Genomic DNA, 14,296 nt, shown 5'->3' with positions numbered 1-14,296 from the left:
TCAAGGACAGCCTTCTTGTATGAACTGACCCAGACACTATGATCATCATGTGAGGCCCTTCTTTGTGTGCCTCCTTCATGGGAGGTCTAGAGGGCGGCAACAAGAGAGTGGGCCTTTTCTGTGGTGGTTCCATTTGTAGAATGCTCTCCCCAGGAAGGCTCGCCTGGTGCCTTCATTACATATCTTTAGGTGCCAGGTGAAAACATTCCTTTTCTCCCAGGACTTTGGCTAATAAAACAATATGTTCTTTTAAATGGGGGGAGGGTAGTGGTTAATTTTTGTTCTTGGTTTTATTATGAATTTTCTCATTTTGTATTTTCATGTTGTGAACTGCCCTGTGATTTTTGGGCAGTATATAAATTTAATTAATTAATTATAAGACAGAATGTGACCTTGGCAAACCAAGATTAGGAGGTTATTTTACTACTAGGCGATTTGCTCCATTTCCCTGGTCGCAGCCAAGCTCTCTCTTTTTCGTTCCCACCCAGGGCTACATTGTGCCAGGGTTTAGCTCAGGAACCTGTTTTCTCAAGTCTCATGGCAGAAGTTCCTCCTTTTCCTTCACTGAAAATCCCAGGTCCCTTTTCCCCCAGCAGCTTCAGAATTCTTCCACAGAGCTCTCAAAGAAAAAAAGACTGGCCTGATAAAAAGTCTGAATGAGGCAGATTTTTCCTCTTTAAGATGGAAAGGGAAGCAGCAACTAAGATCCTCCAGTTTAAACTTAGTCATATACCCTTCACCCAGATTCACTTCTCCTGCTTGTTCTGCCATTGTCCATCTGGACTAGGACTGAGCAATATCTTGATATATTGTCCAAAACCATTTTGAGTCTGTACCATGTTCACGGTTTCATTGTTTTTGACCTGGCAATATATTGCGAATCCTGGTGTGTCTGCGCACTATGCAGAAATCACTATGTGGGAGAAACAGTGAAGACAGCCAATGCTTCTACGTAGCTCCATCCTTATTTCATACATTGTGATATATCGCAATGTTGAAAACCAAATATTGCCCAGCCCTAATCCGGATACTCTGGCCATTAGCTTCACTATCTTCCAAGAGTACGGTAAAGGTAAAGGACCCCTGGACGGTTAAGCCAGGTCAAAGGTGACTATGGGGTGCAGAGCTCATCTTGCTTTCAGGCCGAGCAAGCCAACGTTTATCCATAGACAGCTTTCCAGGTCATGTGGCTAGCATGACTAAACTGCTTCTGGTGCAACAAAACACCGTGATGGATCCACACAGCTCTCCCTTTCACTGGGAATTTTAACCCTGGCAAACTATCCTTTCTCACAGACTCTGGGCTGTGAGCAACCTGTTACAAACAGCTTTGGTCCCTATGTCCCTCTATTCCAGCTCAGCTTTACTGCAGTATATGACAAAGAGCTAAGGATTCAAACATGTCACGTACTAATAAAATTCACAGAACTTTACTTAGATGGCAATAATACAACCTTGTAGAAGTTTAGAGATTTACTAGCCCAGCCCCAAATGAGAAGAAAAAGAAACAAAAATTAGGTGACACGTGGCTGCAGAAGATTACGGGTGCTGCACTAGGCTCTTAATTCAACTTCATAAAGGGTGTTGCCTCTCCCTGGCGTACATACGTAGGAAACTGGGTTTCATTCACAGTTCCACCAACCAAAAGCAACCTTTGGCTAGAGTGAATATATAAAGGGGTTTCCAAATATTTCCCTCAACCATACAGTTTCCCCATATGTAGTTAATAAAAATAGAAAGTGACGAGGGGAGGGGGAAGGCAGCCACCACACAGTTCTTTGGTTACAGATGTTGGCCACGACCACTGAGCCCAACAAATTGGACAAGAAAAATGTGTGTGTAGTTTTCTTTCAGTGCTTCAGAGGACTCCCTTCACCCCTCCCCACAGTCCTTGCCTAGGACAGATCTGCAGCTTTGAAAGCCCACACACCAAAGTGTTTGAAAGGATTCCTTCCTCTGAGCACTCTGGGTCTGCGTGCATGCTGTGCCATATAACAGACAGAGGGGAGGGGAGGGAAGAAAAGAGAAGAGTCCAGCTGTAGTTCCGCGCTACCGCTTCCTCTCGCCTTTCTGTGTTCTCTTCTTCTCTTTCTCCTTACGTTCTTGCTTTGCCAACTTGTCCTTCTCCCGCTGGAGTTTGTCTTGCTCCTTCTTCCGATGCGACTCGTCCCGCAAATGCTCTCTTTCCAGCTTCCGGGCATTCATAACGGCTTCCAGGTTTGTGTTTCTGAACAGAGCTGACAAGGAGGGAGTTGAGGAGAACAAGGAACTCGAGACACAGAGTGAATTATGAGCATCATTCTTCCTGCGACTGGCACATCAAAACAACTGACCAAAGCTGGTTCATGGAAAGATTTAGAGCAGGGGTCAGCAAACTTTTTCTGCAGGGGGCCAGCCCACTGTCACTAAGACCTTGTGGGGGGCTGGACTATATTTTTTGGGGGGGGGGGGTAAATCCCCCCCACGACTCTCCCCTCCCTTCTCCACAGCACCGGATGAGCCCTGGTGGATGCTTACCTGTGCCATGCGAGCGGCAGGGACTGGCGGCACAGAGGGACGATGAGCAGCATGAAACGGCTGGCTCCAGAGGGGCTGCTCTGCCAATAGCACTCAGCCAACCGCAGCACCTGTGCCTTGCGAATGGCGGCGGCAGGACAATAAGCGGCGCAAAAGGGCTTGCTCCAGAGAGGGGCTGCTTAAAATGGTGCTCAGCCAACCGTGACTCAACAAAGCCCAGCCCCCTTCCTCCTCTAGGCAGGGCGGGGAGAAGCCAGGAGGAGGGAGGGAGGAGGCGCTGCCGTGGTGTGGGGGGGCGGGAATCGCACAGCCCAAACGATCAGAATCCCCATGCCGATCCACGTGGCGATTCCCGGACCGTCCGCGGGCCGGATCCAGAAGGCAATTGAGCCGAATCCGGCCCCCAGGCCTTAGTTTGCTAACCCATGATTTAGAGTCTGGGATCCCTGCATTCAATTCCCACATTTTCCTCATCTATACCCTTGATTTCCATTGACTTTATCTCAACCAACCTCACTTGTATTGAGAGGTAATACAATGAAAACTATACAGTGGCACCTCTGGTTGCGAAAGGGATCCGTTCCGGAGGCCCATTCACAGCATGAAAGGAATGCAACCCACAGCAGCGCGCCTGCGCACACGCAGGTTGCGATTCACTGCTTCTGTGCATTATGTCATTTTGCGCGTTTGCGCATGTGTGAGTGGCAAAACCCGGAAGTAACCCTTTCCGGTACTTCCGGGTTGCCGCAGGACGCAACCTGAAAAAATGTAACATGAAGCAAACCTAACAAGAGGTATGACTGTATAGCAACTTGGAAATTAGGAAGTGCTATATAAATTACCTGTAATATTTGTCGTATGAGCTACAGTAACCAGGCCAATTTAGCTTACAAGAAACACATGAAACCAAGCTAGACCAGCATCCGACTACTGGCAGATTTTTTCCTATAACAGCAGATATAAAACGACTCCATAACTCACTATCTACAGCTTGCAACCCAATCACCACCCAGTAAGATTGTTCCATCCTTGCCTTCTCAAGATTTCCTTCCAGAGATTCCATACTATATACAATTGCTACCCCCTCAGACCCAGTATTCCCTGCCAATTACTACCCCACTTTTGTTCTCAAATAAGTCAACATTCCCCATCTCACATTACTAATAATATTGTGGCCTCAGAATACCCTATTTGTAAGGATACATTTTTCGGAACTGACGGTCACTGCTGCTGCCCCAGGATCATCTTCGCCATCTGCTTCAGTGCGCCGAGTTAAGGGCATTTGGTCACTAATTAAGATTTGGGTGATAAGGAATGCTGTGGTGGGAGAGATGTTCTGGTGACGACACAGCATGACCAGAACCCCCAAAAAAGGACTGTGAAGCCGTACAAGACACTGAAATCTGATTCCCCATTGCCAGAATATTCTGAAGACATTTGAGGAGTATGGCAAGAAGGAGATATCCAACCTCTGCTTCTTCTCAGAAGCTGACAATCAGATTCCTAGCCATTACAGCTCATAGGCAACAATAAACCTGATGTTCATGATTGTGTCTAGTCCGTTTTGGAAGCCATCTGCACTTGCACTCATCACAGCATCTCAAAGCAATTTTTTCTGTTAGTTTGCCTGACCAGTCCGCACCAGTTGGATATGTGACAATCACAGGCTGCCAATGTAATGGTGCGTACTGCAATGAAATAAAAACCTATTTTCCATCTGATGGACTGCCGTTGTTGAAATCTGTTTTGATTTAAGGCACAGTTTCAGATCTCTTATTAACCTTCATTAACCCATAATACACACACTGACCCACAGTGAATCTTCTTACATTCCAAGGCAGAGAACTTTACTATAAATATTCATGTACAGTGGAACCTTGGTTCTCGAACTTAATCCATTTCGGAAGTCCATTTGACTCCCAAAATGTTCAAAAACCAAGGTGCGGCTTCCGATTGGCACAGGCAACCCGGAAACAATAGCCGACAGCTGCATCAGGTGTTCAGCTCCCAAAAAAAGCTCGAAAACCAGAACACTTACTTCCAGGTTTTCGGCATTTGGGAGCCGATTTGTTCGTCAACTAAGCCCTTTGAGAACCAAGGTTCCACTGTATACTGTAATTTCCTGTATACTGTAAACTAAGTTCATGGGGCAGGGCAGGCTATAAACACCTCAAGGGTCTCTCTCCACAGGAACTACACCAGGCAAAAACATTTCTCTTCATACAGACCTTTGGCTGACCGACATCCAATGGTCTTTTAAAATGTGTTGGGGAGGAGGAGGTTTATTGGGTTGTGCATATATATATATATATATATATATATATATTTTCTGTGTTTTTACGTGATTTTATGTTGTGACCTCCCTGAGACCTGCGGGCATAGGGAAGTACAGTGGTACCTCTGGTTACATACTTAATTCATTCCAGAGGTCCGTTCTTAACCTAAAACTGTTCTTAACCTGAAGCACCACTTTAGCTAATGGGGCCTCCTGCTGCTGCTGCGCCGCCGGAGCACGATTTCTGTTCTCATCCTGAAGCAAAGTTCTTAACCTGAAGCACTATTTCTGGCTTAGCGGAGTCTGTAACCTGAGGCGTATGTAAACTGAAGCATATGTAACCCGAGGTACCACTGTATACTTACTAACTAACTAACTAACTAACTAACAAACAATAATAATAATAATAGAGGGGGAAAGGAACCCACGGACTCCAGCCCCAGAGTTAATGGATCAGCCAGCCAGAGAGTAGATTCAACATGATTTGGGAATTTGCAGCACAAAGGATATTCCTCATCATCTGTCACCTCAGCATACTGTGCCAGGAGGGCAGCCTTCTGTAGTGTCTCTTCCTTGGCGACCTCTTTGGGCTTCACCACGATTTGTGCCTGTTTTTCAATTATGTTAGCTATAGCTTGGATCTCATCTGGGAAGGAAAGGGGACAAAGCAAGGGTAAAGAAAGAGAAGTCCATGATCACCCTTCAACAACAACAACAACGTTTATACCCTGCCCACCTGGCTGGGTTTCCCCAGCCACTCTGGGCAGCTCCCAACAGAATATTAAAAACATGATAAAATATCAAACGTTAAAAAACTTCCCTAAACAGGGCTTGCTTCAGATGTCTTTTAAAAGTCAGATAGTTGTTTATTTTTATTTCCTTGACATCTGATGGGAGGATGTTCCACAGGGCAGGTGCCACTACCATTAAGGCCCTTTGCCTGGTTCCCTGTAACCTCACTTTTTGCAGCCCTCGCAGCTGGATCTCAGTGTCTGGGCAGAACGATGGGAGTGGAGACGCTCCTTCAGGTATACCGGGCCGAGGCGGTTTAGGGCTTTAAAGGTCAGCACCAACACTTTGAATTGTGCTTGGAAACGCACATAGGCGAGCTGAGTCCTATTTGAATCTCACCCTTGGGGGCTTATGTTCTGTAGTTACAGCACAGCCAAGATACTGGAGAGGAACAGCTTGTGGCCAGTTTTCATGTGCTATTTTAAGCACAAGGCGAGTAACATTTGGAATCAACATCAAAACAGTTTGGTATTTTAAGCAGGCCCCTAAAATAACTTCTCGCCCAACTCATCCCAAATTGCTTGCCCGAAATGCATTTTTTAAATCTCGCATCACTTCCAGAAGATATTCAAGCTCTGATGACACATGGAGGGCAGCATAAAATGCTGCTTTGAGCTGAACACAGAAATCATGAAAGATGAAGGACAGACCCAAGTCATTTTAAGCACACTGGGCATATTCCTACTACTCTTAAAGGTTTTAATTTTTAAAAATATGTAAACATCATTACATCCATATGTATTTATACGCAAGTGCTGTACATACAAGCATTCATAACGTAACAAAGATTAGTGTTTAAATTTGTCATTTTACACACGTGAAATCAATACCATCTTTGTATTTCCTTAGCTTGTAGATTAAAAGAGGAGCCTATGATCAAGCAGCACATTATAGTATTTTACATAATTAACATATCACAGGACTGTATATTGCATTGCTAGCATTGCTCCTATTATCTGTGTAATAATTCTCCAGTAACGTTAAATGTTTTCCCACCACAAGTGGCTCAAGTCTCCTGTTGCTGCTTTGCAGTACCAACATCTGCTTTCTGTACCATACATCTTTTGTATTTTCGAAGGCAAAAACCAATGTTCTGTTATAGCCAGACCTATGGAAAAATATCAAACTTTTATCAAACAGATAAACCTATTAACTTCTCGATAACTAATAAACCTTTCTGCCATTTATTCACAGAAGGCTGAAAAATCCTTCTTAAGTCTATTGTTTATAATCATGTAGGTCTCAAGTACTCTTGGTTTAGTTGTACTGCTATAGTTTTGAATTTATGTTTTAATATTTTATTTTATATATACACTGTTTTTACTGCAAGCTGCCCAGATAACTGTGTTATGGAGTGGTATATGGGTGCCACCAAAAAATAATAATAAAAAATTATAGGAAATGCATGCAATATAGAATAGGGGGTAATTTTTCCTTTAATCTGTAATTGTTCTTCAGATTTATTTTATTTTACTTATTTGTTTTATTTATCCTGTCCTTCCTTGCAAAGGAGCTGAGGCAGACAAACAATAAAGTGTTTTAAAAAATTATTATAAACAATTCCAATAAAGGTGCAGGCTGAGAAAGATCTCAATTTAAAAAGCTTGTTGGATAGAGGAAGGGCTTCAGTAGGTGCTGAAAAGCCAACAGAGATGGTGCTCGTCTAATATTCAAGGGGAGGGAATTCCAAAGGGCAGATGCCACAACACTAAAGGCCCAATTCCTACATTGTGCTGAACAAGACCTCCTGACAAGACAGTGTGTGCAAGAGAGCCTCACCTGCAGAGTGAAAACAATTTTTCTAAAAAGCTTCCGTTATTGTTCCAGGGAACAGATGCCTGACAGATCAAGGGGGAAGGAAATAGGAAATAACAAATAGGGTAAGGGCAGATATGGGAGAAAAGACTTTAAAGTTTTGGTCCAGTAAGTTGAAAGCCACGCAGAAAGCATCCAGCAACAACTCCAGTGATGCCAAAAGGAATGTGAAATACCTTCTTTCTTTTCATTACTTCCATCATTTTGGGCCTTTGACCACCTTTCAACTATTTCTCTGCAAACTTCTTGTAGTACATCTTCATCCTGATTAAAAGAAAAGATGCCTGTCAGTGGAAGAAAAAGGCTTGTCCATCACAAAGACACAGTAAGAGACAACTTGGGAGGCTTGGAATGCCAAACCTGGACCTGCCCCCTGGCCAATTTTTTTTTAAGCCCTCATAGCCCTCCCAGAATTTAACCAAGGTGTAGCAAAAAGTTTAGCTTAGTTGTTTTTGTTTTTATTATGTATTTTGTGTTTTTTAATATTGTAATTTTATGTTGTGAACCGCCCTGAGATCTGCAAGTATAGGGTGGTATACAAATTGAATAAATAAATAAGAGAGATTGATACACTTTAAAGCAGGCTTCCTCAACCTCGGCCCTCCATATGTTTTTGGCCTACAACTCCCATTATCCCTAGCTAGCAGGACCAGTGGTCGGGGATGATGGGAATTGTAGTCTCAAAACATCTGGAGTGCTGAGGTTGAAGAAGCCTGCTTTAAAGCTACTTTGCTCTTTATTTTTACTTTGTACATCACAAGTCTGTAACATGTTTATATTTGTATGGTATGCTATGCCCGAGTGCAGGTAAAGAGACTAATTCACAGAGCGAAACACTCTTCAGGTCCACAGACTGATGAATGTTGTGGTAATACAAAATACGAGATCTTTGCTCTCTCTCTCTCTCTGAAGCATGATGGGAGTTACAACTCATGGAGAGAATTATCTGATAAAAGAAAATGGCTGGCATTCACAGTCTACCAACCTGGTCCTATGAGATGAAGTGGGGAACCTCCCAATTACGCAAGGAGCCTCAATGAGTACAGGTCCTCCATGTTTCAGAAGCTCACCCTTCAACCCACAGGGGGCCGAGGAAACACAACAAGAGAGAGGACAGGACTCACCACCGCAGCCCATGAATAAATAGAACACCTGGGGAGGGCTATTATCTCTTTGGAACCCTTACGACAACCGTGCAAGGTAGATCGGCATTGTCCCCACATTGCAGATACGGGTGGAGGGGGAGCTGGTTGCGGGAGGCTTAAAAAGGATACCAACATACCAACCAAGTTCATGACAAGAAGCTAGATAAGGACCAGGACCAGTGTGTTGAAATTTCTGCATTGCAGGGGGGTTGGACTAGATGACCCTCGGGACCCCTTCAAACTGTACAATGATTATATGAGCCTTTTTAGCCAATACACCACACAAGACTCATTGCATGGGGCTACCTTTGAAGAAGGGACGTGGGTGGCGCTGTGGTCTAAACCACAGAGCCTAGGCCTTGCCGATTAGAAGGTCGGCGGTTCGAATCCCCGCGATGGAGTGAGCTCCCGTTGCTCGGTCCCTGCTCCTGCCAACCTAGCAACTTCAAAGTGAAGTAGATAAATAGGTACCTCTCCGGTGGGAAGGTAAATGGTGTTTCCGTGCGCTGCTCTGGTTCGCCAGAAGCGGCTTAGTCATGCTGGCCACATGACCCGGAAGCTGTACGCTGGCTCCCTCGGCCAATAAAGCGAGATGAGCACCGCAACCCAGAGTCATCCGTGACTGGACCTAACAGTCAGAGATACCTTTACCTTTGAAGGTGACCCGGAAACTACAATTAATCCAGAATGTGGCAGCTAGACTGCTAACTGTGAGTGGCTACCCATACCATTTTACACCTGTCCTGTATGTTTCCGAGCACAATTAAGTGATGGTGCTGACCTTTAAAGCCCTAAACGGCCTCAGTCCTGTATACCTGAAGCATCCTCTCCACCTCCATCGTTCAGCCCAGATACTGAGGTCCAGCTCCAAGGGCCTTCTGGCGGTTCCGTCACTGTGAGAAGTGAAGCTACAGGGAACCAGGCAGTAGTGGCACCCACCCTGTGGAACACTCTCCCATCAGATGTCAATGAGATAAACAACTATCTGACTTTTAGAAGACATCTGAAGGCAGCCCTGTTTAGGGAAGTTTTTTAATGTTTGATGTGTTATCGTGTTTTTAATATTCTGTTGGGAGCCGCCCAGAGTGGCTGGGGAAACCCAGCCAGATGGGCAGGCTATAAATTATTATAATATTGACTGAGATCCCCCACCCCGCAAAAAAACCCCACAGCTCAACTAGTTCTGTCTGGTTCAAGTTGACTTGTGCTTTTAATGCTTGATGTTTTATCATGCTTTTAATATTTTGCTGGGAGTCGCCCAGAGTGGCTGGAGAGGCCCAGTCAGATGAGCGGGGTATAAATAAATTTATTATTATAATAAATTTATTATTTATTATTATTAATTATTATTATAGCGGACTCTAGGGTTGCGAATGTGATCCCTGCGGGAGGCATGTTCGCAACCCGCAGCGTTCGCAACCAGGTTGCGATTCGGTGCTTCTGCACATGAGTGATTTTGTGGGTCTGCACATGCGCGAGCGCCGAAACCCAGATGGAACCTGTTCCGGTACTTCCCGGTTCGGCGTGGTGCGCAACCCGAAAACGCGCAACCTGAAGTGTCTGTAACTCGAGGTATAACTGTATTATTATTATTATTATTATTATTATTATTTTATATACAGAGACCTTTCGGCGCCTGGGGCAAGACGTGCCACCGACACAGATGGGGTCCAGCCCCCTGGTGGGGTGGGAGGTGCATGTCACCCAAAACAGTTGCTTCCCTGGCATGCCAGCCACATGAAGGCAGAAAGCTAGCTCGGGGGGCTAGACTGTTGCACTTTTCTAGGCACCTTTCGACCACCCCTCACAACTGGCCGTCCGAGGCAGCTGCCCCCATGGCAGGGCCGGCCCTGTGGGGAGGAATCGAACCCACTCCTCGCTACCCAGATCAGCTCCCTCCCTCAGAAGTCACTCACGGGAATAAGCTCCAGACCAGAGAGGCGGCACCCGCGACTGCCCGGGTCGCCTCGGCCCCCTTTCCCCCTCGGTTTCTCCCCTCGCGCTGCAATGCGGTGGGTGTCGCGCTCACCTGCTCCCCCGCCGCCAGCGCCCCCGCCAGCCCTTCCAGCCGCTCGGCGTCGCACTCGGCCTCGCGCAGCACGCCCCGTATGTACCCGCCGTACACGTCCCCGTCGAGACCCAGTGCAGCCAGGCGCCCCTCCAGCCACGGCTCGAACGCGCAGGGCGCCGCCATCTTGGCTCGCCACCAACCCTGGGGAGGAGGAGGAGGAGGAGGAAGCGCGCCTGCGCGACGGCGGCGGAAGCTGCGCATGGGCAGTACGGGCCAGCTCTCCCATAACCGCCTCCTCAGGAGGTTTGCAGAAAGGGCTGAGGCGACGCCCGCGAAGAGCCGGTTTCTCTGTCAGGGCGCGCGGGACAAAAACAACGGCAAAAGAAACCAGCCCGTGTCGCTTCTTGCCGAGGGCGGTGAGAGAAAAAGAAGCGCGTTGCTGGGAATTCGCGAGGATATGTCACGGAGTTCATTCAGACGTGCTCGGAAAACCCGAGAGTTGCCCAAGTTGCTGCCATTCTGCGTGTCAGCGCAATACTCAAGTGCAGACCCTCTTTTCGCTCCATGGGATACTTGCCCCCCAAGGAAGCGCCCCTTTGGTTGGGATTTAGCGAGAAACCCGCCTTGCAAACCGCCTCGGTGAAATGCTTTGGACAGATCCTGCTGCTTTCAGAGCGATCCTTTCTCGACGGTGCGCTCTCTCCCCTTCCTTGGAGGTTTCGAAGTAAGAGTTTTTTAGATGTGATGGATGATCTAGCTGAGATTCCTGCACATGCAAGGGGTTGGAGTAGGTAATCCTCGGGATCCCAACTCCACAATTCTTTGCAGAGGGTTTTGCCATTTGGAGCGGCAGAGAAAGTCTGCTCCAGCCCTTTGTCCAGACAGCCCTGCTATTCCTAATTTTTCCAAGATAAGCATTGCCCTGGAAAGACTTACTTTTCCAGACATAACGCACCTCGCACCGTCCCAGTCACTCACCTGTTAACATGCTCCAGTTGGTCAATGTCCTCCTTAAATCGGGGCATCCAGAACATGGGCGTAGCCAGGAGGTGGGAGGGGGGCTGCTGCCCCCTAAATCAAGTAAATAAATAAAAATACTTAACTGACTAATTGTGTTGCAGATAACCCAGTTCTGCCCACCCAACCCAAGCCTGGCCTCCAAAAAATAAATCCTGGCTACGCCCATGATCCTGAACTAGTCAGTGTAGATTATCCTCATGGTTTTCTCAACAGTTTCCACTGTGGAAGGATGTGTGGATCCAGAATTAGCCTCCACAGTCACGGACTCACTGGTAAGACCGTGTTCATGGAAGACAATCTTACTCGGCTACGAGTGATCACCTAAGGAGAAGAAGAAGAAGAAGAAGAAGAAGAAGAATGGAACTCATATGTATACACTGTACCTTTAGAGCACATTTGAAGGACACTATTTCCCCAAATAATTATACACACTATAGTTTGTTACAGGTTGCTGGGAATTGTAACTGATGGGTAAACAATGCCCAGGATTCTTGGAGGGAAATGATGTGTTTTGAATGTACATTAAAGGTATAGTGTTTTCACAAGCATAGACTGCATTAGCTTCTGGATTCTTTTCACATGATCAGCCACCACCACCCATTTTTTAAAAATGAGACCAGCATTTACTCACCACCAGTCTCCTGGCATCTGACCCATTCTCCAATAATTCTGAAAGATCACTGTCAGTAGCTCTGAAATACAGTAAAGTATATCAATACAGTAAAACATCAAGCCAGCAGAGAAGGCAGTTTAAAACTGGCCTCAATAGTCAGGAAACACCTAAGAAGAAAGTTAAGTTTTTATGAGGGGAACATACTGTCAAGGAGGAACAAGTTCTTAAAAATCCCCCATCCAAATTCAAATGGCAGGTTAAATTCAAATAGCTGTTTTTTTTCCTTATATTTACTTTAAAATACTAAAAACAGCTACAGTGCAATATTCAAATAGCAGGTCAAATGTATGGTGTTCAGCACAGGCGAGTGAAAACAATTAGTCTTTATAGCAACTGTAGGAGTCTGGCAACCAACCAGCCACCTGCCTCTGCTAGTCAATCGATTCCTGATGCATACCCCTGTCTGAGCCCACCGTATTTCAGATGTGTTTGTTCCACAAAACAGGTGCCATCGGAAGCCCCTTTAACACCCTGTATGTGCTGTAAAATGAAAATGTTCAGAAGTCATTAAATATATATATATACTTGGAAAGATAGTGCTACACAGAATCAATGCTACACACACACACACACCCAACTTAAAAAATGATTGTTTTGGGGTTTCCAGTATTCATTGCAACTGTAGTCTAGGCTGGAAGGAAAAAAACCCTGCTTGCTCTCCTAAATGAACCTGCCATTAATTGACAAACAAAATGCCTAGTAAGCTGTCTTCAACCCTTGTCATGTTGACACCTTTCCATTCATTCTGAATAATTCAGACATCCGGGAGGGTAAGAAAGAAATTGGCCTGCCCAGAGTGATGCTGAATGCAATGTCTGTACTCAGATTACTATGTAGAAAGCAAACACTCCATATCATTTGGTGTAGATGAGTTACCCTAAAGCACCTTAACCCTCAGAGTTCTCCATCTTGCACTTTTGGGTGGCGTGATTGATAGAAAACCATCGCTTGCAGCTTTTCCCACCATGGGATTGCAGTGATGATGAGGAAAGGCACCCACACAGCTGTGACAGTTACAGAATCCTGATTCCCCCACCCCCAACCTCAGTAACCTACATCAGGGTTGCCAACCAGCCAAACAAAATTAGCTTGGCCTACTCTTCTGTCCATGATTAATAACTGCTGCACAACATACTTCTCTTAAATGGACAGTCAGACTGGAAAGGATCCTGAGGGTCATCTAGTCCAACCCTCTTCTGGTGCATCATCTTTAAACTGGGCTTCAAGCATGGGCGTAGCCAGGATTTATTGGGGGGGGGAGGACCTCAGTTAAGTGATATATATATATATATATATATATGTATGAATGACGTGGGTGGCGCTGTGGTCTAAACCACAGAGCCTAGGACTGGCCGATCCGAAGGTCAGCAGTTCGAATCCTGGCGACAGGGGGAGCTCCCGTTGTTCTGTCCCAGCTCCTGCCCACCTAGCAGTTCGAAAGCACATCAAGTGCAAGTAGATAAATAGGTACAGCTCCGGCGGGAAGGTAAACGGCATTTCCATACGCTGCTCTGGTTCGCCAGAGCTCGCCACATGACCCAGAATCTGTCTGTGGACAAACGCCGGCTCCCTTGGCCTATAGAGCGAGATGAGCGTGCAACCGCAGTGTCGTCTGTGACTGGACCTAATGGTCAGGGGTACCTTTACATATATGTATGTGTGTATATATATATATACACGCACACACACAGTGGTACCTCAGGTTAAGAACTTAATTCGTTCTGGAGGTCCGTTCTTAACCTGAAACTGTTCTTAACCTGAGGTACCACTTTAGCTAATGGGGCCTCCTGTTGCTGATATATATATGGGGGCAGCTGCCCCTCCTGCCCTCCCTTGGCTACACCCATGGCTTCAAGTGGACAGTCCTTTCAAAAGAGGACTGGTTCATGTAAATCAGGATACATCAGCACCCCACCCTTGTGCCATGTGAGCCCATGGTTTTTTAACAGAGCCCGAAGCAGCTGACTTTCAGCCTCATAACCAATAGATCCATTGAGTTCCCAGTTAGTGGGTGGGAGAGCATAGCTGCAGCATAGGATATGTAGCCT

At 46.1% G+C, this 14,296-nt stretch overlaps 1 protein-coding gene and 1 long non-coding RNA gene across 2 annotated transcripts; both read right to left on the bottom strand.

Moving 5' to 3' along the window:
• Nucleotides 1-1,414: 1,414 nt before the first annotated feature.
• CCDC43 (coiled-coil domain containing 43) lies at nt 1,415-10,773 on the bottom strand. Its single transcript, XM_080977128.1, has 5 exons — nt 10,574-10,773; nt 7,576-7,663; nt 5,303-5,438; nt 3,721-3,779; nt 1,415-2,237 (listed from the first exon to the last, which is right to left on the bottom strand). Exons 1-5 carry the CDS (start codon nt 10,736-10,738, stop codon nt 2,050-2,052), a joined length of 636 nt encoding a protein of 211 aa, XP_080833254.1. The 5' UTR covers nt 10,739-10,773; the 3' UTR covers nt 1,415-2,049.
• Nucleotides 10,774-10,838: 65 nt separating this feature from the next.
• LOC308460694 lies at nt 10,839-12,732 on the bottom strand. The gene is made up of 3 exons (XR_013978730.1): nt 12,662-12,732; nt 12,203-12,267; nt 10,839-11,616 (listed from the first exon to the last, which is right to left on the bottom strand). It is a non-coding gene; the product is annotated as an uncharacterized lncRNA (long non-coding RNA).
• Nucleotides 12,733-14,296: the final 1,564 nt, after the last annotated feature.

Source organism: Podarcis pityusensis (genome assembly GCF_964106645.2).
Source record: "Podarcis pityusensis genome assembly, chromosome: 13".
NCBI classification, from domain to species: domain Eukaryota; kingdom Metazoa; phylum Chordata; class Lepidosauria; order Squamata; family Lacertidae; genus Podarcis; species Podarcis pityusensis.
The sequence above is the reverse complement of the archived record's forward strand: the minus strand, read 5'-3'. Positions and strand labels throughout refer to the sequence as shown.